This window comes from Nyctereutes procyonoides, unplaced genomic scaffold (assembly GCF_905146905.1).
Source record: "Nyctereutes procyonoides isolate TBG_1078 unplaced genomic scaffold, NYPRO_anot_genome, whole genome shotgun sequence".
Classification (NCBI taxonomy): domain Eukaryota; kingdom Metazoa; phylum Chordata; class Mammalia; order Carnivora; family Canidae; genus Nyctereutes; species Nyctereutes procyonoides.
In genome coordinates this window covers 27,157,298-27,182,680 of record NW_026575131.1, presented here as the reverse complement: position 1 = coordinate 27,182,680, position 25,383 = coordinate 27,157,298, and the positions used below count along the sequence as shown (strand labels likewise).

At 45.5% G+C, this 25,383-nt stretch overlaps 1 protein-coding gene across 4 annotated transcripts in view; it reads right to left on the bottom strand.

The window, feature by feature from the left end:
• Positions 1-463: 463 nt before the first annotated feature.
• Positions 464-25,383, bottom strand: part of PRICKLE2 (prickle planar cell polarity protein 2) — a 325,226-nt gene continuing 300,306 nt past the window's right edge. For all 4 annotated transcript variants that reach the window (XM_055343591.1, XM_055343595.1, XM_055343594.1 and 1 more), the window contains one exon: positions 464-6,554. In XM_055343591.1, the coding sequence (XP_055199566.1) occupies positions 5,680-6,554 (875 nt within the window). In that variant the 3' untranslated portion in view covers positions 464-5,679. The remainder of the gene's footprint in view (positions 6,555-25,383) is intronic.

The window sequence follows — 25,383 nt, the reverse complement described above, 5'->3', positions numbered from 1 at the left end:
TATGGTAGTTCTATGCATAAATTTTTGAGAAACTGCTGTACTCTTTTCCATAGAGGACACACCATTTTACATGGTCACCCACAGCACACCAGGGCTCCAATTTCTTTGCTTCCTCACCCACCCTATTTTTTAATTTTAATTTTTTATAGTAGCCATCCTAATGGGCATGACGTACGGAGAGATTTTTGGTTGTCAAAACTGAGGGGGAGGGGTGCTACTGACATCTAGTGCGTAGAGAGGTCAGCGACGTTGCTAAACATCTTACAAGGCATAGGACAGTTCTCTGCCACAAAGAATGAACTGATCCCAAATGTCAACAGCGTTGAGGTTGAAAACTCCCAGTTTACACAATCAGGTTCCTCCTTCCTGGTAAACCTCATTCCCTGACTCGTGTGGCCTCTGTATTCTTTGATGCTCGAGGGCAAATATTTTTAAAAATCTGGAAAGGGAGTGAGGACTGAGAAGATGGGCAACATTTCTTTTATTCAAATTTTATTGGAAGTTTACAAATGTATTACAGACATCAGTAAAACATATCCATTTTACAGGGCACGGATCTCAAGCAAAGTGTTCACAACAGTCTCTGGCAGAGCCCACACCAAAGGCCCATTGCAGACCTTCTTTACAAATAGCTTGACACTCGACACACAAAACAGAGTCTGGCCTGCCTCACCTTCTCAGACCCTCTGAGGTTTTGTTTATGCACTTGGAGTTAGAGCAGGAGATGGGCAGAGCAATCCTGTACAGGAAAGAATGTGTTTAGGAGAGGGAAAACTGCCAAAGTCCTAATTTGCTAAGGAAAATGAAAGACTCATAGACCTTAGAATGTTAAGTCAGGGTCCATGGTAGAACCAAAATGCTCTCTGGAAACACATGAATATCAACTAGAGAGGCTGGAGAACAGATCCTACTAGTGGGTAAAACTCTCCAAAAATTTTTTAAAACGTGGGTCAGTGACCTATTGAACATGAACGGCCAAATGCCTAGTAGGGATGTCTCCAAAAACTCTCAGGATAGAACAATTTTTTTTTTCTATCCTACAGATCCATCATATCTAAATCACCAGAAATGTTTTCCTACACTACTTGACTTTCCTCCCTCCTTTTTTTTTATTCCCCTTTGGGGAAAGCTAGTTTTGTCAGCAGGAAGTAAGCTTATAAAAGAGTATAGCTCCCAATAGTGAGTCATGGTTTATGGCAGTCTTGTGTTGACTGGGCTATTATTATGAGAAAATGGAAAAGGAATACAATCCTTTCTTGGTCCTAACCCTTGACAACTACTTCCAAGTGGTCAAACAAGCCCCGGTGTCTGCTGATGCCCCCATAGGACCAAGGCAAAGCTGTTTTCATTTCTGCTTCCCTTGAGCTGTGAGAGCTGTATCTCAAAAGGCGGCAATCTGTAACTGCCTTCAAAATCAGGAGGGGAGGCTTAGCTGAGTCCAGCAGCTGGAGGGCTGTCCATAGAGCCCATTTCAAAGCCTTGAAGGTGCTAAACGGTTGCTAATAGCAACTCTTCTGGCATGGAATATTCAGATAACTGGTTTTATTTCCCACTTTCCTTTGTCATAGATAGATTCTCCTCCTTAGGCATTTAGCATCTGGTTTCTGTTAGACAGAAACATACAAAGAGCACTTCTCCTTGGAATTTAAATATTTGTGTTATTTCTTGTTAGAAGGTGGGATTAGACGAAGAATAAGATGGCCTCTTATTTGACCTCTGCAAAAGGATGAACAGAAGGCTGCCTGTAATGATTGGCCAAGAACACGGGAATGCAAAAGGAGGCCAGAGATTTGTCTTTGTTTTGCTTAAAGAAGTCAGCCTCCACTTTTAGCATCCACAAAGGAACTGGGCTCTCACAGTCATTTATGAACGATGCTTCCTAAAAAGTTGGTGTACTGTTTGGGGCCAATGGCAAAAGATGGAAAGACAAAAAGTTCACAAATGAGATTTGTTATCAAATAACCTCAGTTCTGATCGACTGATCCTAGCCAGTGGGAGTGTCACAAGGATTTCTGAAGCTGCATCCGTGCTCCCTGGGAAAGTGTACAGTGACAAATTGGTTTTATCTGCTGGGCTATCAGGGATAGCAGAGCATGTGCAACATACATGTCATCACCGGCTGCTCCTGAACTCAGCAATGGCGAGTGGTACCCAAGAAGTGGAAAGCCACTGTAGGAGAAGGAATGATCATTTGTTGCAGTGCAAAAGCATGCCACAGAATGGGACGAGAGGATGAGAAAGAGCTGCCTTCTGATCCCCTATTGCAAATACAAAATTGCCTGTTCCCTGGGCTGGCTGAGGGCAGAAAGGAAGAATGAGAGATGAGAAGGTGAATGTAGAAAGAAGGCATCAAACAAGCAACACTAGGAATTCCACCCGCCTTGAACCTGCACAGGACCAGGAAGCATGGTCTCACCCCACTCACCTTCACACTTGATAGAGATCCCGGAACTACATGACAGAAGGAAGGGTACCTGAATGCCACACTCAATGCCACCAGACTGCTAAGAAACCTGTTCCCGGTATCAAGGGTTGTACGAATTGGCAGGGCCTTTCAGGAGACGGACGGTGGCTACTTCTTCCTGGGAAAGAGCCAGTTCTGCTGCCACTGAATTGAGGGCAGCGAGAGGAAATGAACTGAACTCCAAAGCTGTGGTTTTAACCAAAAGACTAGAAGACCAATATGAAGAGAGGTAGGAAAAGCAAACCCAAGGCATTAGAGATGAGAGGAAACTAGCAAAAGATTGCTTTTCTAGAACAGTCTATCAAAGATGAAATGATGATCCAGGAAGAGGTGAGTGTAAGCCCCACTCACAGGCCAGACTTGACGAGGAAGAGCTCGTGGTCATGACGGAGGAATCAGGTAATGACCTTAATTAAGCTCTTGCCTCAGAAGAGAACGCATTGAGTTTTAGGGAACGGGATTCTGTGATGCTAGGTGTAAGTTATCATTAACAGGTGGACTTCCTAAAACAATGACATCCTGCTCTCTCCAGGGCCTTCACTGGGAGGTCCCATCAGCTTTGTGGTGATTGGACCGTCCTCACGGGCATTGTCTGTAAGGTGCCTGGCTGCAGGTGGGGTGGGGAGAAGCAGCGGTGAAACACGTGGAGGTGATCTTGTTTCTAGACGGTGCGACCCTGAGGCTCACATCTCACTATGCTTCAAGCTCTGGCCAGTTCAGCGGCCGGATGCTCCCTGGGCAGCTAGCTCTGAAATCGCTTCTTCCTCCCATCCCTTCATGGGATGTGGCTACTTGTGGACTTCCGGCCACCCTCTTCTTTCTGCTGATAGTGGCTCAAGCCTCATCTGGGGAAAGTAAGAGGAACTTTTGAAAAGGATGGAGTTAGAAAGCAGCTTTTACCAGGAGAATTTCTTTCAATGGATTCCAGGCCGCAGAGGATAGACATTATTTTCAGCTTTTTTGCTATGTTAAGCGATCTACTTTTGTCTCTCTTTTCTTTTTCCAAAATGCCTTTTTTATTCTCAATCAATCAAGGAACTCGAAACTCCAAATTGGACTCGCCCGATTTCTACCAGAAACCTGCCACTTCAGTAGCATGGTGTTGCACATTATTTCTTAATCGGTTTTTGCCAAGCAGTTTACAAACTTACTATACAAACGTAATAGAGTTAATTCTCCGGAGGCTTGGATAATTAATGAAGCATTTAGATATGAAGATAGCATGCGGAAAACAGCCACAACCAACATTTGCATTGCTTTTTTTTTTTTTAAAATCAGTGACAATGACAAATGTCATATTAATACCTGAAAAGCAAATTATTTTAATACATCCTGAATGGAGTGCCATTTTCACGTCCTTTACAGCCTTCTTTTCCCCAGACCCATTTGGGATGGTGTCTGAAAAGCCACTTTTCACATTCTCTCCATAAAAAAATACTAGAAAATATTAACTACTATACTGAAAAGAGACCACGCTCACCTCACCATGGCAGATGGCCACTGAGATACACCGTGTACTACATCAACAGTACATCTCACTAAAGGTGGGTCCTCCGATGGATTATTTCTACTGCCACAATCCATTAAAGGGAGGAGGAGAATGGAACAAAAAGCAAGCGCTTCATTCGGAACTGAAGCAAGGTAGGAAGTTTTATTTTACTATAAACAACACAACCGTTAAATGTCTTCTTCAAGCAAACTCACTTTTTTTGAGCCCATTTTCTGTCTGACCAACAGTCCCCCAAAGTTCAACATGGAAATCCCCCTCTGAATAGCATTTATTTTTCAAGGTCATTACCCTGAAATCTCCTGAGCAGCTCCCTTTCCTGGGTTACCCAGACACTCTGGTTGTGGGGTGTGTTAAACTGGACTCTTTCCACAAGCACTGGGGTGGGGTGGGGGGGCGTTCTTCAAGGTGGCAGTCACTTCCACTCTACTGCATCTCCAGAAGTACTTCTTTGCTCTGACCTTCCCCTTCAGCCTCTATGCTTGACCTGCCTCCCGCTTTCCAATTTCCTCGGTCCTTCTCCCCGCATGACGTACAACCTAGGACACCCCATCACTCCCAGAGCGCCACAGAACCTTCTGTCCTTAAATGTCTACAGCTTCAGTTCATTTGCACTGAGGACAACCGGTTGTCAGGCTAAGGCAGCTGTTCAGTCTGCCTTGGTAAAGGAAAGCAGATAATATAATCCAGGAAACATGAGCACCAGAAAATAATGCCACACTCAAAGCAACGTCATGCTGACATCACACGACGGGTACCACTCACAGTCACTTTCATTTTCCCCAAGGGACAGATCAAGAGTGAGCAACTTCCACATTCCTAGTGGGGACGGCATTGTTGCTCACGGGACTTTACGGACACTGGTTGGTTTCTCTAATTGGCAAAAGTTAACGTTTGCAATTAAAAAAAAAAATTACTATCACTTTGTAGGGAAGAAATTCTACCAAGGGTGGGAGCAGACTTAAGGATGTCTCCTTAAGATGGAATGGAGCATAAAATGCTTTGGGTGTAATAATACTTTTTTTTTTTAGCCACAAAAAGCCAAATCGAATAAACTCCTTTGAAAAAAGGTCTCACTGACATGTAACAAATTTGTATAGAAAAAAGAAAAAGAAAAAAAAAAAAAAGGCGGTCCTGGACCACCTGTGAGTACTACTCAAAGACGACGCTGGATGTGCATGCAAGTCTTCACTGAGTCCTACGATATAGAAATTCCTTTGATATTACAAAATACAAAAATATTTTATCAGAACTCTCATTTACATTGCATTTACAATGGACATGTAAATAACTTAGTCTGGGGGGTCCTGGCTAATAAACAAATTACTTACTGGAAAAAAAAAAAAGAGGGGGTCCTAAAAGTAAGAGAACCAGAGAGGATATAAGCGAGCGGGGAGAACAGTTTGCCATCTTGCGAAAGGCGACTCAACACACACTTACGGGAAGGGAAGGAGGTGACCAACCCTGGCCTCCACAGAGTCTATAGCGTTTCCAAAGTGAAATGTGCAAATAATATTCAACATGCCGAGAACTGTGACTACCTATTGAGTCAGTCTATATAACCTTGCCTCCACGACCGCCAGCATTTCCCTCTGTCTCCTCCAGCAACCACCCCCCCCAAAAGCGCTTTAGGATTTAAAACAGTGCAAGTTTCTCCACGTACATTCTCAGCTCCCATCTTCCCCCCATTCCCCTGGCCCCCATCCTATTAAGAGATGATGCAGTTTTTGCTCTTCTGTCTTTTCCTGCTGTGCAACTGTCCCCTGCCCCCTAACGTGGAGGACTTGGGGAGGCCGTAGGAGCTGTATTTGTGCAACAGCTCATCGCTCGTGACATATCGCAGGCGGGCCGGCTGGGGGATGGGTTCTCCTAGGAAATAGCCCTCGTTGTCGGATTCCGAAGAGGAGGAGCACGTGGAGCACCAATCGTACTCGGTGAAGTAGGGTCCCCATCGCTCCCCAAAGGCGTTCTGCAGGGCCAGGTCCGACACGGTTCTCGGGCACTGGCCGTACAGGTCCCTCCGGGACCCCTGGCCCAGGCTCTCCTGGAAGCTCCGCTGGCGCAGGAACTGGTCGTAGTCCTCCTGGGCTCGGAGCGGGGGCCTTTCTTTCAACCGCGACAGGGCCTCGCGCTCGCTGGCCAGGTGCAGGGCGTTGTCGGAGCGGGAGCGCCGGGAGCGGCGGGAGCGGTGAGGCCGGGAGCGGCGGCCGTCGTCGCGGGAGGCACTCCTCCGCCGCGTGCGCTCGCTCATGGGCTGGATCCTCAGGCCCTCCTGCCCCGGCAGCTTGCTGCCCGCCATCCCCCCATCGAAATCAAAGCTCTGGTGCAGCCTCCCGTGGGACTGCAGGTCTCTGTAGCCGATGGGGTTGCCCAGCTGGTGCAGGTTCCCCTCCATCTCCTGGTACTGCTGGGCGGAGAGCAGGCTGCGGACCGACTCTGCGCTGCGGAACTGCATGGACGAGTTCAGCGTGCCCATGTTGCTCAGCTTCTCCGAGACGTTCATTCCAGAGTCTTTGCTGAGGTCAGGCATGGAAAAGCGGGACAGGTGCTCCTGGCGCTTGGCGCCGCCGTCTGCGGACAGGCCTGGGGTGGGGGGGGGGGGGGAGAGGGAAGAGAGGACCGCGGAGGTTAACGCAAACGTGCAGTCTTGTTCATCTGAACCACCCCCTGTTGGAGATCGCTGCATACGGTTGTGCAGTTTGTACACTGCACAGAGGCTGTCTCAGGACGTGCCCGGGCGGGGGCGGGGGGTGTGGACTGTCTCTCTCTCTCTCTCTCTCTCTCTCTCTACTCCACAGCGGGGAGGGCACCTGGTTAAAATGCATCCACAGGGGGATCCCCGGGGGCTCAGCGGTTTAGCACCTGCCTTTGGCCCAGGACGCCATCCTGGAGTCCCAGGATGGAGTCCCACATCGGGCTCCATCATGCATGGAGCCTGCTTCTCCCTCTGCCTGTGTCTCTGCCTCTCTCTCTCTCTATCATAAATAAATAAATATTTTAAAAAAATGCATCCACAGAGGTACCTTCTACTAGCTACGAATTCCTCCAAAGACTCATTGTGCATCTTATGCATGATGCTTCCTCTGTTTAGAATTTCACTTTACGGAGTGCTTCGATTACCTTTTTGATCTGATGCTGCACTGTCAGTACGCAGGACAGATGTTTTGGATGTGGAAGGTTTCAGCTACAGAGGCTGGGCCATGCCCAAGCAAATCCTCCTGTGCCCGCAGTCCCTAAGCACCACATCTCCAAGGTCTGGTACACTAAGTGACTCCCTGGGTGTACGCAGAGGGATATTTGCTCTCTCAGGCTGTTTAGTGAATGACTGCTCCAGGGTTTTAAAGGGGCTCCTAACAGCTAGAAGATGTGAATGGAGCTCTGGGGCTCTCCTTCCTCCTCTGGGCAGGCACTTTTTAAAACAACATCATGAACAGCGGGTAATCTCTAGCAATGGATGTGGAGCCCCTAAGTGTCATCACTGGCACAGCTGAAATAAAAACTGTTTTGCAGGTAGCAGGAGATTCTTGACTTAAGTAACTTCCATTTTGCCCACCCTAAAGCAACACACTCTGAAGAAAAGCTTAAGAATGGCCCAGGTGGTAAAATCTCAGCATTTTTACTCATTATCTGTTGGAAGATGAGCGGTTTTGCCATTGCTGGTTGCAGAAAACCTGTCTTTGGGTCGCAATGGCCCATTATGACCCCTGCCACTGATTATGCTTCCCTACCTGCTAGAGCCAGCAGCTTCCACTCCCTTGACAAAGCCAATGTTATGAACAGTTTGAAAAACTACTTAGCAATATCTACTTTAGCTAAACACACCCTCACACACACACACAAATTACAACGAAGCTGCTTTGAATATGTGTGTCCTTTGTGTGTGTGTGTGTGTGTGTGTGTGTGTGTACTCCTGTATTATTTCTGTTGGGTGTACAACGAGAGTGGAGGTTCTGTGATTTTCCATTGCTAGTCTTGATTATATACCTAACAGAAATCAGTTTGTAGGTCCAAAAAAGTATAAGGGTATTCAGAGAAGCTCTCTTTATAATAGCCTAGAACTAGAAACAACTCAGACATCAATTAATAGGAAAAAGGATAAATAAGTTGTGGTATTTTCTACCATTCCTTCTTAAAAGGAATTAGGAGTCTACAGAGGTGGCTGATTCCAGGACAGGAGAAGTGAAGGTAAAATAGAAGCCTGGAATATTTTGCTATGTCAAAAAGGAAGAAAGGGACGCCTGGGTGGCTCAGTGGTTAAGCACCTGCCTTTGGCTCAGGTCGTGATCCTGGGGTCCTGGGATCGAGTCCCACATTGGGCTTCCTGCAGGGAGCCTGCTTCTCCCTCTGCCTCTTTCCCTGCATCTCTCATGAATAAATAAATAAAATCTTTTTTTTTAAAAGGAAGAAAGTCTTACAAATTAAAAATGAGGGTCTCCCACTAGCTAAAGCATAGCAACCTGAGCATCAAAACATTTTAAACAGTAATGGTTTATAAACCACTGAAAAAAGAGGGAATCATGAGTCCAAACTGATAGCAGATAAACATGAATAAATTAATGGGGGAGAAAAGTGGGCTCTTATACACAGAATATTGGGCAGAATGAGTACACACAGAAGCGGTGCTGGATTTGGAAGCCCATCATTTCATAACCACTCTAGGTAAAGACTGATTCATGCAAGAATTGAATTACGCTAAAGTCAGGGGGTAAAATTTGATGGAGGAACAGGATATTTGCGTGGTGTTAAGTGTTTCTTCACGTATTTATTAGCTGTAAGGAAAAACCTAGTAGCTACACAATGGAGAAATCAGACAGCACTTTGACCAGGAGATCAAACTTAACGACATTGATGAGGTGGGACTGGACATTGTGTGCCTCCCGACATAGGTCCTAGAAGGACACACTATCACTCATGCAGTGTTCCAGCCAGGAACACATTTCCCGAATGGATTCAGAAGGAAACATTAGAACATCTCCCAAGCGGGGAAAATTCTATTAAGAAAAAAAGGGACGAGGGGCATCTGGGTGGTTCAGTGGTTGAGCGTCTGCCTTTGGCTCAGGTCGTGATCCTGGGGTTCTGGGATCGAGTCCTGCATTGGACTTCCTGCAGGGAGCCTGCTTCTCCCTCTGCCTGTGTCTCTCATGAATAAATAAATAAATTCTTTTTTTTTTAAGAGGACTATATTCCTAAACATATATCTTTTTCAGTATCATAAAAGTCTGAGGGAATGCTCTACGCCGAAGAACACTAAGGAACCATGGCAACTATATGGAATACCTGATCCCGACTGGAACCTATTCTCTAGTGAGAATATTAGAGAGGATAACTGTGGGCAAAAATTGGGACATGGGCAATTAATAAACATATTATGCTAAATTTACTGTGGTAATTTTGATAACAGTGGTAATTATGATAATTGTTGGAGAAGATCCTTCCTCTTGGGAAATACCCATGAAAGGATATGATAGTACAGAGCTGGATGTGACTTCCTCTCAAATGGTTCAGAAATAGATTGCGTCTCTGTGTGTGTGTGTGTGTGTGTGTCTGTGTTTGCACGTGCGATGGAACAAACAATACACTAATAAACGAAAGGGGGTAAACTGTTAACCACAGGTAAATCTAGGTAGGTAGAGTACATTCTGGGTATCATTTGTTCCATTTTTGCAACTTTTCAGTAGATTTGAAATCATTGCCAAGTAAAAAGCTTCCTAAAAAATTATAGTGTATGCATATACAATGGTTTGGTTTTCAATGCATGGGGAAGTTACTGGGGGCTGGGAGGCAGGAGGCAGGGGTGGGTGGCATATGCTGTTGGTGTCTAGTGGGCAGAGGCCAGAGAGAGGTTGCACGATGCACACACAGGGCAGTCCCCACAACAAAAACTTATCCAGTGCCAGACGTCAGTAATGCCACAGCTAAGAAACCATGATGATAGTTTCCACGTGATGATGGGAATGAACTATACCCAGCAATACTCGAAGGCTGAATGTCATAGAAAATGCTGGCAGACACGTGCTATGTGAGCCCATTGACATGAAGCTCAAGAGAAGCCTGAGGCTGTCTATGGTGGCAGAGATCAGGACAGTGGGAAGGGACATAAGACCAACTTCGAAGATGCTGGAGATGTTCTATATCTAGGTCTGGATGATGGTTATAAAAGGATACACATGGAAAAATTCTGTGAGGTGTAGTTTTAATATTTTGTTTACTTTACCTTACATAAGTCATACCTCAGTAAAATGGTGTAAAAATAAAGCAATACTGTCATTAAAGCGCCAGATTTGAATGCCAGATATGCTTATGGAGAAACCATTCTGCCAACCACGATATTTTCATATGTGAAATAGCTTCATTGTTGGGGTACTTGTCAGGGCAGGAGGGGATGAGTGCCTTAACTCTGGCTTTCCCTGCTGCTTATCTCTGACACACACATCATAAAAGCTGATTTACAACAGCCTAATCACTTCCAGAACCTCCCCAACCTGAAGGCGGAGAGGACAGGACAGCAACCAAGGATGATGAATGAGTCGTCGGAACGGATGAACTCCATCCAGTAGGGAAGGAAAAGATTCTTCCAATTACAGGGAGAAGCAAAAGCTATACAGGTGGGCATAATGAGCTTTCCCGGCTTTCTCCTCCAGCTCTGGAGTGGAATCGGAGTCAGCGTCAACAAGCCAGCAAATACCATAAATTCCCAAACAAGCCGTTTTCCTGACCCTGTCATTTATAAGCCCCTAAGTCAAGCATTTCTGGGGACATCCCGTGTGTGAACAGATTCTTTTTTCGATGAGGAGGTCAGCATGAAGATGGGCAGCTTCTGTCCTGCTGGGAGGTGATCTTGCCCTCTCCTGTACTTCTGTGTTCTGGGCAATCTTAGGATAACTGTAACCACCTTGGCCCTCCCCAGAAAAGAAACATGCTTCCTCAAGAACAGGAGGGGCCCGTTGCTCAACTCACCAACGACCACTATCACTTACCCCAAACATAGGCTATTCCCTGGGGGATACGTGGGTGGAATTGGAAATGCTACCTGCACAGTGCAGACATCATTAATACATTTATTTACTTACTAATAAACCTTCTTATTGATTAACTCAGACTTTTCCCCAGGGTCTTCCTGCACGCAGAACCTGAACAGAATGGCCAATGTTGCCCACTGATGAGCAACAATCATGTATTTGCCTTTAAACAGGTGTCTCTGTGGTTAATTTCAATATTGGCAAAATCCAGAGTCCTTATGCGGACCTCAAAGCCCTCAGGTCTCTCCAAGATCACCCGCTGGATGCTCTTCCCAGCTTACTTGGTTTTAGCTACACCTACACACCCACCTGCAAGCTCATTCCAGCCCTCTTTGGAAAACTCTCCCCTTGTATGGCTGATTTCTGCAGATCATTAATGTCACCTCTTCAGAGATACCTGTCCTGATTATACTTTCTAAAGTAGCAAGTAGTCCCCCCCCCCAACAACCAGGCACTTTGTAGCCTTGACTTTTAAGGGCCCCACCCTAATTTTTTTAAGTTCCTATGTTTGCAGTTGAATGGATGTCTCCTGGGAGCAGGGATCATGTCCCCTGTTCACTGGACTCCCCCTGAAATAGGAGTGCCCCACTGGTGCTCAGTAAGTATTTATGGAATTAAGGTCAATGAATCCTCACTCTGCCACAGCTAGGAAGAAGCAGCTGCCCTCTGACCTGGAGTGGGCCAGGACTTAAAGAACTACCAATGGTAATTCGGATGGGTGGGATGCCAACCGTCAAGAACAGAAACACACGGTCACACATGTCAATCTCATTGTGGTGCTCTGTTATACGGTCTACCATCTGGGGCTTCTCCAGTTTTAAAGTTGAAGAACGTGTGGTTTATAATTAGCTCCTCGATCTGCACAAAGTGTTTGGGTTTATTAATCACAGCTCTGGAGATGTGTTTAAATTAGCAGCTTCCATGCCCCCAAGACTATCACAGATCACACCTCAACTTGAGAAACCCTCCTTCTTTCCCTGCAAGTTGAACCAGAGAGCTACTTCCTGGCTGGGTGACTTAGGACAATCTTTGAGCCTCTAGAGGCACATCTCTAAAATGGGTATAACAAATCTGAGTTCAGAAGTTGTAGTGACATTAGATGAGGAGAAATGTACTCTTCCTTATTAAGACTCATCACAATTGTCATAACTTTGTGTTGTCTCTATTTCACCTTCAACTCCTCGGCTGGAGGGCAGGAACCGACTCCTAGCCCCCATCTCATTGCCTGGTATTGTGGTATTCTGTATGCTGGAAGAAAGTAGTAAGCAAGACCCCAAACTGCCAATGAAAGGAAGGATGTCCCAAGATTTTTATACCCAGCCAACTGTAAAGGCAAACAAATGCCTGAAGGTGTGATTCTATGAATGAAGGAGTAAATGAATGAATGAATCCGAGAAAGATGACCCACACAGGCCAGACACATGGCAATGTTCATTGAAGATGAGCCACTCTTAAAATAATTTGTGTCTCCAAACTGCAGCTGGGGACTACTTCTCTACACAGAGGAAATTCAACTATTTATTCCATTTGGGCAGCATGAAACTCAGTGTCATATCACTGCATATTGATAGAGTCCAACCAAATGGAGCTCTAGATGTCACTCTCTCCTGCTGCAATAGACACTTTTCTTGCTGCCCAAGCTACGATGTGTGCATGTGCAGGCCTGCAAGCAGGGTGTGGTGGGGGGAGGTGGAGATTGCAAACTAAATTCTCTGGGGAGCCCATACAGTCTGACCTCACATGTGACATTGGCATGATCACAGTGCCCCAATGCGTTCTGGAGAACCTGACTGAAGCATCCCATGTGACTGCATGAGACATGGATGTTAGGTCCTTCCTTCTCCAGTGGAACTCTGTTTTACTAATAGACAAACAGTCTTTACCTCTCCAAATAATGCAGAATTTGTGAGTGGTGCTACACCGTGACTGTGAAACTAATGGTCTGCCTTTATCCTTATCTCAGCGATCAGTGTGGCCAGGAGCTACACAAATGTCCAGGGGCTGTAGGTTTCCATCAACATCCCTAGGCCTTGCCCCACAAGGGGAGGTTCACGTGGGATTTAGCCCACGCTTCTCTGTGGTTAAACTGTCAACACAAAGCTCCAGCCGGGGTGCTGTAAGCAATGCCAGCATGTCAGTCTGAGCAATATCCCTGTACGGCAAATGGAAGGTCTCAGAGAAGCCAGTGACAGCGAGAAAAATCAATACCCTCAAAGAATGCCCTGGGTCTGATGGAAGAAAGACAATCTTTGTGGTGCTGCCTCTCTCTGTTTATTATGAGAACAGAAAGTACATGCTCGAGTCCAGAGAGACGACAATGCAGACTTCAAGGTAACAACAACCCTTTTGCTACATCTTTCCATTCCTTATTTATTGCCTTTCTAGTCCTATTTCTCCCCTCCACAGAATCTGGCAGAGAAAGACATAGTAGTGTTTCTGCCAATCTAAATGGTGCATTCTCATTTTACGTTTCAGTGTAGTAAAAGAAAGAGTAACTACTCACCTTAGACCTCTAGACATTTACAACTCACACTGATGATTTAGTTCACTTGGAGGAAGGTTTTCCCTATATGACTTTTTAATTTTTTTTCCCCTTTAGTAGAGACATGAATAGGAACTGTTTGGAACAGGAGTTTGGAAACTAAAGCCCGTGGTCCAAATTCAGATTACTAATTGTTTTTGTAAATAAAGTTTTATTAGAATGCAACTATACCTATTCATTTGTATATTGTCTAGAACTGCTCTCCCACTATAATGACAGGAATAAACAGTTGTGACAGAGACTGTATGACCTACAAAACCTAAAATATTTGTTATCTGGTCTTTTCCAGAAACTGTCAACCTCTGGTTTAGAACGGGAATGTGCTGGGAAGCTGTCTCAAGCCTAAGCATCCCCAAAGTCGTGCACTCTGCACAGTCTAAGTCTCTCAGAGCATGCAAAAAAACCAAAAAACAAAACAAACAAAACAAAACAAAACAAAAAAAAAACGTCTTTGAGGGACAAGCTGATTCAAGTGTGTCGGGGGTGGGGAGGGTAGACTGATCGGATCCCTTGGGATCCCCTCTTTCCAACTAAGTCAATTGATTTCATCAACACTCTGAATTTCAAATTGGCAACAGCTGGAGAGAAGCTGTCATCTGGGCAGTGGAGTTTAACCACCACCACATGTTCCTTAGTGACAGGGCACAGAATGTTTGAAAAGAGTAGGACAGGGAAGGCTGAGGGGTGGGGCTGGCAAGACAAGGAGAGGGAAAAGGAAAGGAAGGGAGAGATTATGGACACACTCAAAATTCCTCGCTACTAAGAGTGTGGCCTGTGACCAATGGCAACAGCATCCTAACCAGACTTGCAGAATCCCGACCTGCATTTGCAATGCAGCCTCTGGTGATTCACACGCCCTTGAGAGTTAGAGGAACACCGTGCCAGAGTTGTGACAGAGTTTCAGGGACAATCTGCTTTGCAACTAAAGGCCTTTATAGACACCAGGCAACCCCACACCCTCAGACACTGATTCAGGGTTTCTCAACTATTAGCATCTTAGGCAGGATCTATTTTTTTTTTTTTCCTGTGTGGGAGCTGTTGTATGCATCGGAGGATGTTTAGCACCATCCCAGCTCGGCTCACTAGATGCCAGTAGCACACCCCTCCAGTTGTGACAACTCGCAATGTCTCCAGACACCGCCAAAAGTCCTGTTGGAGTACACCTGCCCCAGCTGAGCACTACTGCTCGAATAGATCAAATCTCCCGGAATTGGGATGCTTCTGATTATAGCCTAAGGACTCTGGTTCCTGATCTTCCAGCAAAACTGGGTTAATCCTGCTCCACCCCAAATGCAAACATGAGTCTGACCACCAGATGGGGGGAGGGGGACACAACACCCTCTCTTTCTAGAGAAGGCTTCGTGCTTTCCACAAGTTAGGGGTGGAATGTCTCCCAAATCAGGGAATTGCAAAGTTGTTTTCTAATTTCCCCTTAACAAACCCACTCCTGACAGTCTGTCTCTCCCTCAGTGGGTTTCAAGAGTTCCCTGTGGCTAAGGCCTTCACTGTCTCATTCTCCTCCCCCATTTGAAGCTTTTGAAATCTCGAGGCCTGAGGCAGCTTCTTACTTCCTTACTCTGGACACCAGCCTGTCTAGTGGGTCCCCAGTGACGAGCTGGTCATAAGTGGTTACAGTCACGTGTCTGCCATCTGCTCCTGTGGTTCCAGGAAAAGTGCTGGCAGACGCAAGAAACAATTTCCTTCAGGCAGCTGCTGCCGAGAGGGAGGCTGAGGCAGGCTGGGGGGGAGAGGCGCACGCTTCTGACTTCACACCTCCCCGCTGCCTGCCTGGGTCCCCCTCCAGGAAAGGGCCATTTCTCCATCCCTGACCACTTGGGGAGACTGACCCACAGTAAAGCACAGCTGCTTTATAACCAGCTGGTTCTAAAGAAGCCCATGACCAATGCTGGTTTCCCCAACAACAGAGGCATTGGTTTTTAGCAGCATTCATTCCAGAGACTTGTCTTTGAGCCAGAGTAGTTGGGAAGTGACAAGTGTCACAACAGGACTAAAACCATTCTTCGTGCAGACCCAGGACAGTTACAAAATAGAGGCCGGTCAAGATCAAAACCCCGATTCAGACTGGAGGTCCCTTCCCTTCTATCTGCTGAATTGCTCATTAACTTCCTAATAAAGTTACGCCAATAAAGACCGATGTGTAAAACACAGTGAAGGGGCAGACCAGGAAGTAACATTTTTAGAAACATGTGGGGTCAATTTTAACTCCTATTCAGCTCCGTGGGGGATTGTGGCTGTGTAGCCACAAAGCCTATTGCTAATTGAAAGGATGCATAAAAAATTTAAACCAGGTGAAGACTGTTTGCCAGGGTTTGCTCTGGGCTCCTGCTGACCCCATGCTGCTTTCCAGAATCCATTTACCCAAGTCAACAAGGAGACCCACACTGGGGTCCATGCTTAGGAAACACTTGACGACATGGGGCAGAAGCTCAATGGCTCTCCAGGGGCAGAGAGTGGGCAGCCAGGGACTTGGAGATCCATTTGGGTTCTTTAAAGGTTCTAGACAAAGCCCTGCCACTGTCAGGCTCTGTGAACCAGGCCCTTTTGGGTGACACCTCGAAAGGATACTATACTGTACACAAAAGACAGATAACCCAAACAGCATATCATGATGTACAGCTATTACAGACAGTAGTCACAGGAGGGAGGAAGCGCAACACTCTAACGGGGAGTAAAAGACTAGCTCTACCTAGACTGAGCATTGGCAGAGAACCCTGTGCTGGTGGGTGATAATTATCCTGACACCTAAAGCATGGGAAGGAGCCAGCCCCACCAAGAATGAGAGAAAGCATTCCAGGCAGAGGGCATGAGAACATTCTGTACCAGAGAAAGTTCTGAGTGCTCTAAGAAGTGACAGTAGGGCAGCGTCACCGGAACACAGTGCACACAGTGTGTGTCGTCCTCAGGCAAGTCCCTGGCTGGCTTTGCGCCTCAGTTCCCTCACCTGTAAAATGGGAGTAAGAGTGGACTCCACCTCATTCGGGTGACAGTGAATATTGAGTGGTGCTGGTGCGGTGACATCAGATGGATTATTCTCACTTTCACCTATTTGTTACTTTTCAAGTATTTTTCTGCATGTGTCATATATGAAATTGCTAGGCATTGATATGCAAGGTTTTCAGGTGGGTAACAGAGTGCTGGAATCATGCACCTAAGGTCACACGGCAGCCACTTCACAACTACTTCCTGCCTTTTATTTTTGTGAGTAGAAAGAGTACAAGGAAGATGGCCAAAGGGCTGCTAGAGATCTGTGGGACAGGAGGCAAAGAGAGAAGTAAAGAACTGCTCCCACAATTGAGCTTTGAACCAGTGGCCACACAATTCAAAAAATCTTTTTCATCAATGGATAATTTCCTATTGCATAAATATGAATTACCGCTACTCACAACAGCACGGATGAATCTCATAAAGTGAAAGATGCCAGATACAAAAGCATACAAATAGTACGATCCCACTTATATAAAATTAAAAACCATCCCAAACAAATCCAACCTATTTGAACTTAGGATAGTGCTTGCTTTGGAGATGAGGGAGGGGCAGAGGGTGAAAGGGGCATTGGGGAGTTTCTGTAGCCCTGGTGATGGTCTATTGCTTGACCAGGGAAGTGGTGCCACGAGTGAAATAATTCATTGAGCTGCAACTTATGATTCCTGCACATCTCTGCTTGTTACACACCTATCAAACGTTTATTAAAAATTACCACAAAGAGAGGCAAAAATATACTCATGACAGTTTGAACGGTGGATATGAGTCACGCACTCCCCTTCTGGTGTACTAGACTGGTACGGCTAGTACCTGTGGGTCAAACTGGCAGCTAATATGCTAGGCCTTGTTCAATTTCTTTCTTTCCTCTTTAAATTGGAATGCACGGGGACCTTCACCACCTATGGGCTCATCCCCAGGCACATTTACACACTTATCTTAACCTGCCTGTCCACAAGCCTCTCTTCCCTCTTAGGCACATGCATTTCCCACCAGTGTGGGCCAGGTTGACAAGAGGGTAGAAGTTTGGTTTATGGACTTGAGGGGCAGTACTCTTTTAAGCTTGAGATCCTTGCTTCTCAAGATCCTATTTACACATAGCTGGGAGTTGACAAAGTGCTGTTCTTAGCATAAAGGTTCATGACATCATGTGTGATGGAGCCAATTCCTGGACTGACAGATGGGCGACAAGATACAATGAAGGACAGGTAGATGGAGTGGCTTTCAAAGGGATGGGTGGATGGCACGAAGAGTTGAAAGGGCGGGGAGGGGATGAAAGTGGATGAATGAATAAATGCATGCAAAATGATACATGTGTAGAAAGAGACATGGTTTCAGGATTTTTATCAAGCTCTTACAAATTCAAGCTACAGAATACAGTTCTTGGGTAAGAATTAAATTTTCAAGGAATCATTATTATTTCTATTATTAATTTACACTTAAGATACTCTTCACTGGTGCCTCCCTCCATGTCTGGAGGGGAAGGCAGGATGGTAGAAGATGAAGAACTGAAAAAAGGGGGAAAAAAAAGAGCAACTTGCCCAAGGTCATGGATGAGGATGGGAATCAGTGACAAAGGCAGGGACTGAATTAGTTCTCCAGACTTCCAAAGGCAGCTTCTTCTCAAACTTGAGTGGGCATGCAAGTCACCCAGGGATCTTCTTAAAATGATGATTTGGCTCCACTGCCTCTGGGGCTGGCTCCAAGATTCTGAAATTCTAACAAATCCCCGGGGAGATACTGATGTTGGTGGTCCACAGGCCCCACTTGAAACAGCAGTGGCCTGGGTCCTATCCTTTATTGTGAATTTGGAAAGAAAGCCTGGTTTCCCTTGTTCCTCCTAACACATCCAGGAAGGTGTGGATCCCAGACCAAGCAGAGGACTGTTCCTGAGCATGTAATGCCCCCAAATCTCTGGCCAGGGAACCAAAGAACTCTGACAAAGAGGGAGAGAAAGTATGATCTTGCTCTACCCTGTTCCCTTCTTCTCCACTCATCGACATAAATGAAGCTGCCACCAACCTATTTCCCTGCTTCTGACAAGAGCACAGCCAGGACTGAGTTCTTAGAAAGCAGAAAGAAACTGAACCTGGCCGTGCAAACTTCCCTTCCTGCTCTCGATCTGTGCCCTTCACCAGGCTTCCTGAGGCAGCTTGGGCTTGGCGAGACTCACCCTCCACACAGATGGGAGAAGCAGCTGCTAGCCCAGGAGGAGCTGGGAATCCAGAGTTCTCCAAAGCACTCAAATCTCTCTCCTCCTCTCTTGCCAATCGCACACATATCCCAGCCTGGGAGTTAAGGAAGCTGTTCCAAAGTGTCCTCTCCGGATTATTCGAAAAAGGATTCTGTAAGCACTTAAATTGGGCAATTTCTGAAGCACTTCTCAAAACCTTTAACTGGCTTCAGTGCAGTAGGAAGTACAAGAAAGAAGATACTTTGACAATAGGTCCCCTCCCCCACCTTGCTCCACCCTCATTCAGAAGGATACATTTTTGGGAAACAGTGGTTTAACATTGATTTCCTGTTAAAAGCCAAACATATCTGCTTACAATTTCTATCCCTGTCACTGGAACAGTGCCAAGGGCAGTGGAAATTGAAGGTTAAGGCAAAAAGAAGATTATCAGTAAAATTGATCCTTTATTAAGAGTTTTTAAGTCTTGTTAAACCATGGATTTTTGCATGAATTTTGATTTTTTTAAAAAAATATTTTATTTATTTATTCATGAAAGACACACAGAGAGAGAGGCAGACACATAGGCAGAGGGAGAAGCAGGCTCCATGCAGGAAGCCTGATGTGGGACTTGATCCCCGGACTCCAGGATCATGTCCTGAGCCAAAGGCAGACACTCAACCACTGAGCCACCCAGGCGTCTCCATGAATTTTGATTCTGAAAATACCACAATGAACTACTGCTTATCTTTTTTTTTTTTTTAAGATTTTATTCATTCATTCGATAGAGAGCATAAGGAGGGGGAGCAGCAGGCAGAGGGAGAGGGAGAAGGGAGAAGCAGACTCTCCGCAGAGCAGGGACCCCGATGAGGAGTTCCATCCCAGGACCCCGGCATCATGATCTGAGCTGAAGGCAGATGCTTAACCGACTGAGCCACCCAGATGCCCCAAACTACTGCTTATCTTGATTACTGTGTTTTTGGCACCCCTTCCAATTATGTACCCACAGAGATGCCTCATGCCTCCTCCTGGTCCATGCCTACCAGACAGGCCACTCCCCTTTTGCCTTATTCAAACCTTTCATTTCCTTTGTGAAATTCAATGGATTGTACATTTCCTATAAACTGTGTTTACTGGGGTGGTGAAAAAGTAATTGGTCTTGATAGGGAAGGGCCTCGAGTCTAGTCACGGCTCTGCTGCACATGCCAGGAAGACTCTGAATAAATCATTTCCCCCCTCTGAACCTCAGCTCCTCTTCTGAACCTGCACTAGAGATTCTCCAACCTTCTCCCAGCTGAGAGTGTGATTTTTTTTTTTTTTGAGATAGTTCAAAAGGCTTGTCTTTTGTTTCTATTGAGATATTTGACATATAACGTTGTATTAGTTTCAGGTGTTCAACACAATGATTTGATATATGTATATATTGCAAAGTGATCACCACAATAAGTCTAGTTAATGTTCATCACCATATCAAGTTTCAGGTTTTTCTTGTGATGAAATTTTTAAAATCTTTCTCTTAGCAACTTTCAAATATAGAATATAGTACTATTAACTACAGTCACCATGTTGCATAAATATGTCCCCAGGACTTACTTTTTTAAATTAAAAAAAAAAATTGAGATAGAGAGAGAGCACCTGCAAGTGCATGTGCAGGGGGAGGGGCAGAGGGAGAGGAAGAGAACCCCAAGCTAACTCTGAGCGGAGTGTGGAGCCCAACATGCAGCTCAGTATCACGACCTTGAGATCATGACATGAGCTGAAATCAAGAGTTGGATGCTTAATCAATGAGGCAACCAGGCACTCCCCCAGGACTTACTTATTTTATAAGTGGGCATTTGTACCTTTTGATCCCCTTTATTTATTTTTCATTTTTTTGACCCCCTTTACTCATTTCTGTGAAAGTTTGTGATTTTGATTCTATGATCCAAGACAGATACCTCCCATTATGGGATCAGATTGATTACCATATAGGTACCAGAAAAGAGCCTAATCCCCAAAGGAATGTGGATTCTTCTATCAAACAATCAAGGAGGTAAATGAGAGAGCAAAGAGAAATACTGAAGTGTTGTCTGAAATGAAAACACTTAGGAGGTTCCCTAAGACAAGGAACATTTAAGGATGTAGTCCATTGACCGAAAGAAAAGAAAGAGAGGAGAAACCTAAACCCAAGATTTGTGTATTTCATCACTGCTTGTTATGTCAAACCTATTGCTAGCTCACGAGTGGATCCTATTGTACCTGCTAGCATGTGCTTTGTCCCCAGAAAGCCAAAACGGAATGGCGAAGGCTCACTTTAAAATAGACTGTGGTCCTGACACTACCTGTTTCAGAATCACCTGTGCGTCTTGTTCAAATGCAGTTTCCTGGTTCTTGTCCCAGACCTACTGCATCAGAATTTATGGGAATGGAGCTCAAGATTGAATTTTCAAAAAGTGTTTTGGTTGATTCTGATGCCTATTTCAAATTTAAAAACCCACTGCTTTGAAGTCAGATGAATGTGAATAAATAAACAGGTCAGCCCCCCTCACTAGCCAGCAACCTTGGAGTTCAGAGTCTAAAAAGCCGCCTGTTATATAACTCTGCCTCTCTAGTGCCAAGCAAGGTGTGAGGATTCTGCAACCTGCCAAACCCTGAGCTGCTTTCAGACGCAGGATTTCCAGGACAGTTTGTGTTACGTTTCCCACCAGATCTTGGCTGGTGAAGACTGATGACTTAATTCCCCAGCCCCTGTCACTAAGTGTGTGGTCCCTGTGCCAACCCAGCCAGGGTGGATGGCAACCCAGCTCCTCTGGAAACTGTTCAGATGGCTAGCTCCCGAGAAACCCATCAGGCTGCTGGAGAATGTAGAGAGGGAGGGATTTTACTTGGTCTGGCTCCAGCCCTTGGGCCATCAGAGCTGTTCTCTGCTCTGCAAGCACAAAACCCCCAAATATCAGAGCAGATGGGTGACCACACTGGGCATGTTCTATAGTCCTCGTCTTCAAGCATGATTTGGTCTTACCAAGTGTCCAGCTCAGAGGACCCAGTCTTTCAATGAAAGTACAAATTTATACTACCTAGAAGAGGGCAATTTGGCAGCATCTATAGAAACTTGCAATGGGCATATCCTTTGATCCAGAGGTCCCACTTCTGGGGATGTATGCTATGGAAAAACATGAACAAGCACACAAATACAAAGAATCTGCACTGAAACACAAATCGTACCAGTGAAAAACTGGAAAAAACCCAATGTCCAGCAATAGGGGATGTGTTAAAAGAACGTTGGTACAATCATACAATGAAACAAACACTATGTCGCTTCCTTTAAGTTAGAACTATCTACACCAACAGAGAAAGATGAACAAGGTCTACTGTTAAGTAAAAACAAAACAAAACAAAACAAAAAAAACAACAAAAACAAATTGCAAAATGGTATGATGACTTTTTTTTGTTCATAATTATTTAGCTGTCAGTGTATGCCCAGAGACAAATACTAATGGAAAAGTCACCTACTGGTGGGTGGATGCAAATTAGGTTGCAATTTCAATTTCAGTAGTACAACTGACCTCTGAACCACACAGGTTACAACTGTGCAGGGTCCACTTATACACAGATTTTTTTTTTTTTTGATACAGTATAGTGCTGTAAAGGTTTTCTCTTTTCTAGTTTACTTTATTGCATAAACCTAGTATGCGATACATTTAATATAAAAAATGTGTTAAACTATTTATGTCATTGGTAAGACTTCCAGTCAACAGGAGGCTTTGAGTAGTTAAGTTTAGAGGAGTCAAAAGTTATGTACAGACTTTCAACTATACAGGGATTCAGTACCCCTGGCCCTGTGTTGTTCAAGGGTCAACTGTTTACATTTCTCTAGTCTTCTAATATTTTAAAAACTATTTTTGTTTGTAATTTAGAGAAGACAATAAAATTACATGGAAAAAGTTGGGTGCTCATCCCTTTTCACCTTGGCCCACTTCTCCGGAGAGCTCGAGGCAAGATGCTTTTTCTGGGGCTGAAACGGAGCTCAGGACAAGGATATTAAGCATAAAGTCTACCTTTTATAGAACACTACAAGATACAGCAAAGACAACAAATTGTACCCAAAATCTTGTGCTAAGTTAATCGGAACTGTTTGCGATGGGAAAATATCCATAGTTCACATGGAGGCATGGGAAATCTGGGCTGATTTTTCCATATCTCAAATTGTCCCATCTCTACCCACACCTTTACTCCAAAGCTCTGAGCCCAAAGGACATGCCGCCTCTATAGCTGGTTTTAAGTATGAGCCACAAGGACATTTACCAGTGGTCATCGCTACTAGCCATACAACGCTGTATAAGAAACTGTGTCCTGGTAGTTAAAGGCTCTGGACTTGGGCTGCCTCTCTCGTTTGCTATGTGATCTTGGACAGATCCCTTAACCTTTCTTAGCCTCTATTTTCCCATCTGAAAAATGGAGGCTTATTTGTTCAACAAATATTTCATGAATTCGTACCATGTATGAGAATTAACAAATATCCACCATGTGTCAGACAGTGGTCCCAGCTGCTGGGGCAACCAAGGCAAAGGCAAACCAGATGCAAGTCTCTGCCCTCAAGCAGCCTTCCTCCCAGTAGGTGAGGGAGACAATCAACAAAATAAGTGTTAAGTGGCAAGCAGTGCTAAATGCTATAGAGGAATGTACGGCGGGGAGAGGGGAGGGAAGCATTCTGTGGAGGGCTGCATCAGGGAATAGGAATAGACCTCACCTTACAAAATGAGCTAAAGGACGTAATGCTCTAGGCATAGCCCCATCCATAGCAATTAGTCATTAATGGCTTTACTACCAAGAATACCATTGTGACCACCACTGTCCACCTCCTCCCCCACCTCTGCAGCCAATTCCTGTCCTTTGTAAGTTTTGGTCCATTGATTTTCACAGGAGGTACCTTTTTGTGTATTTACCGTGGACAAGGCATGCCGCTAAACAACTGCACATATCCAACCTCATTTGATTTTCATGAATCCCCTTAGAGTAGGTTTTGTTACGTCTGTTGTTTTCAAAAGAGGAATTTGAGGCTCAGGGAGGTTGTGCAGGGAGGGACAGTGTGGTGGTGGCAGGGAGATCACACAGAAAGCATTTGAATCCGAGTTGGCCTGACTGAATGCAGAGCTCTTCTGCCTCCCAGGCCTGAATGCTGGGACCCACCTGCCCATCTTAGAGCAGACAATGTCTTTCCTGGGAATCCAGCAACCGAGCCCACATGCCCTATGGCACCACTTCCTGCCTGATGAATGGTGGCAGGCAGCCCATGATGCTGAAGACAACTGACTGAGGCAAATGTGGAGTCCTGACCAGCTTTCTCTCTCTTGGTCCTATTTTGTGATTTGGGGTCTCCCCATAAACAGACTCAGGAAGTGGGCAATAGGCATCGATTAAACTAGAACCCTCAGCTAGGGAGTTGGGGTTGAGTGCGAGCAGATTAATTAAACAGTTGAGGCTAGATCTCTAGATGATTCCTGCATAGATTATATGATTTAAAAAGTTCCCCTTGTTCCTTTTCATGCTGCACTTTGGGCTGCCCCCATGGAGAGAGCCTCCAATCTCACAGAGATGAGGTGCTGGTGGCAGAAGATGAAGAGCAGAAAGAGGAGAAAGGAAGCAGGAAGGCTGGCATGGTCTGAGAGTGCCCATGGCCAATCAGCAGGGCAAGGAGTGCTACTTGCTCTCTCCATGCCCAGCGCCATGGAGTCCCTGCAGCTGGTACAACACATACATGGAACTTCTCCCTAGGGAGAAAGAAGCTTCTGGAGACAGAGTCGACCTCCGTTGCTAAGAGGTTGTAGGGGTTTTGGCAAAGTCAAGCCAGGGATCATCAAGGTGGGGATTGGTGTGGCTATGCTTCCCTGGTGCAGGGAGAGATGTATAGTCAGGGAGGGCTATGGGCACTTTAAAAGGCATATTCAGGGCAGCCCAGGTGGCTCAGTGGTTTAGCGCCTGCCTTCGGCTCAGGGTCTGATCCTGGAGTCCCAGGATTGAGTCCCATGTCAGGCTCCCTGCATGGAGCCTGCTTCTCCTTCTGCCTGTGTCTCTGCCTCTCTCTCTCTCTCTCTCAAGAATAAATAAATAAAAATCTTAAAAAAAAAAAGGCATATTCAGCCTCTGCCCACTATATGCAGTAGCACCCCACACTCCATTGTGACAAATTAAAATGTTCCCAGACACTGCCAAATGTCCTGTGAAGAGTAAAATCTCCCTCACTGAGAAGCACCAGGTTATGTTTACAAGTTCAGGACTTAAGTGCGTGGATTTTGGTTCAGGCCATCGGCTGTACTGTGATCCTGAACACGTCCTTCAACACCTCCAAGTCCTGGATTTCTTATCTGTGAAATGGAGATGATATGATATGTATGTTTTATGGCGTCATTATCAAGATTAACCAAGAAAAGTCTGCATTTCTAGTTAACACAGTGTCCCACTTAAGAGGCTTCACAGCTGTTGGCTCTATTTATGACAGTAGATCTTTGTTGCCTTGGGGATGTACAGAGGATGGTCTCCGAACAAGAGGGTGGGGGTGCAAAGAATTGGAAACTCTGGCGGCGGGGGGGGGGGGGTGTCAGAGGCTTGTGTTTAGTGTGTTAAAAAGAGGGCATGCCTTATTCGTAAAACAACAAAACTTGGGGAACACGAATCAGAATCAGTACTGTTTGGGACAGAGCT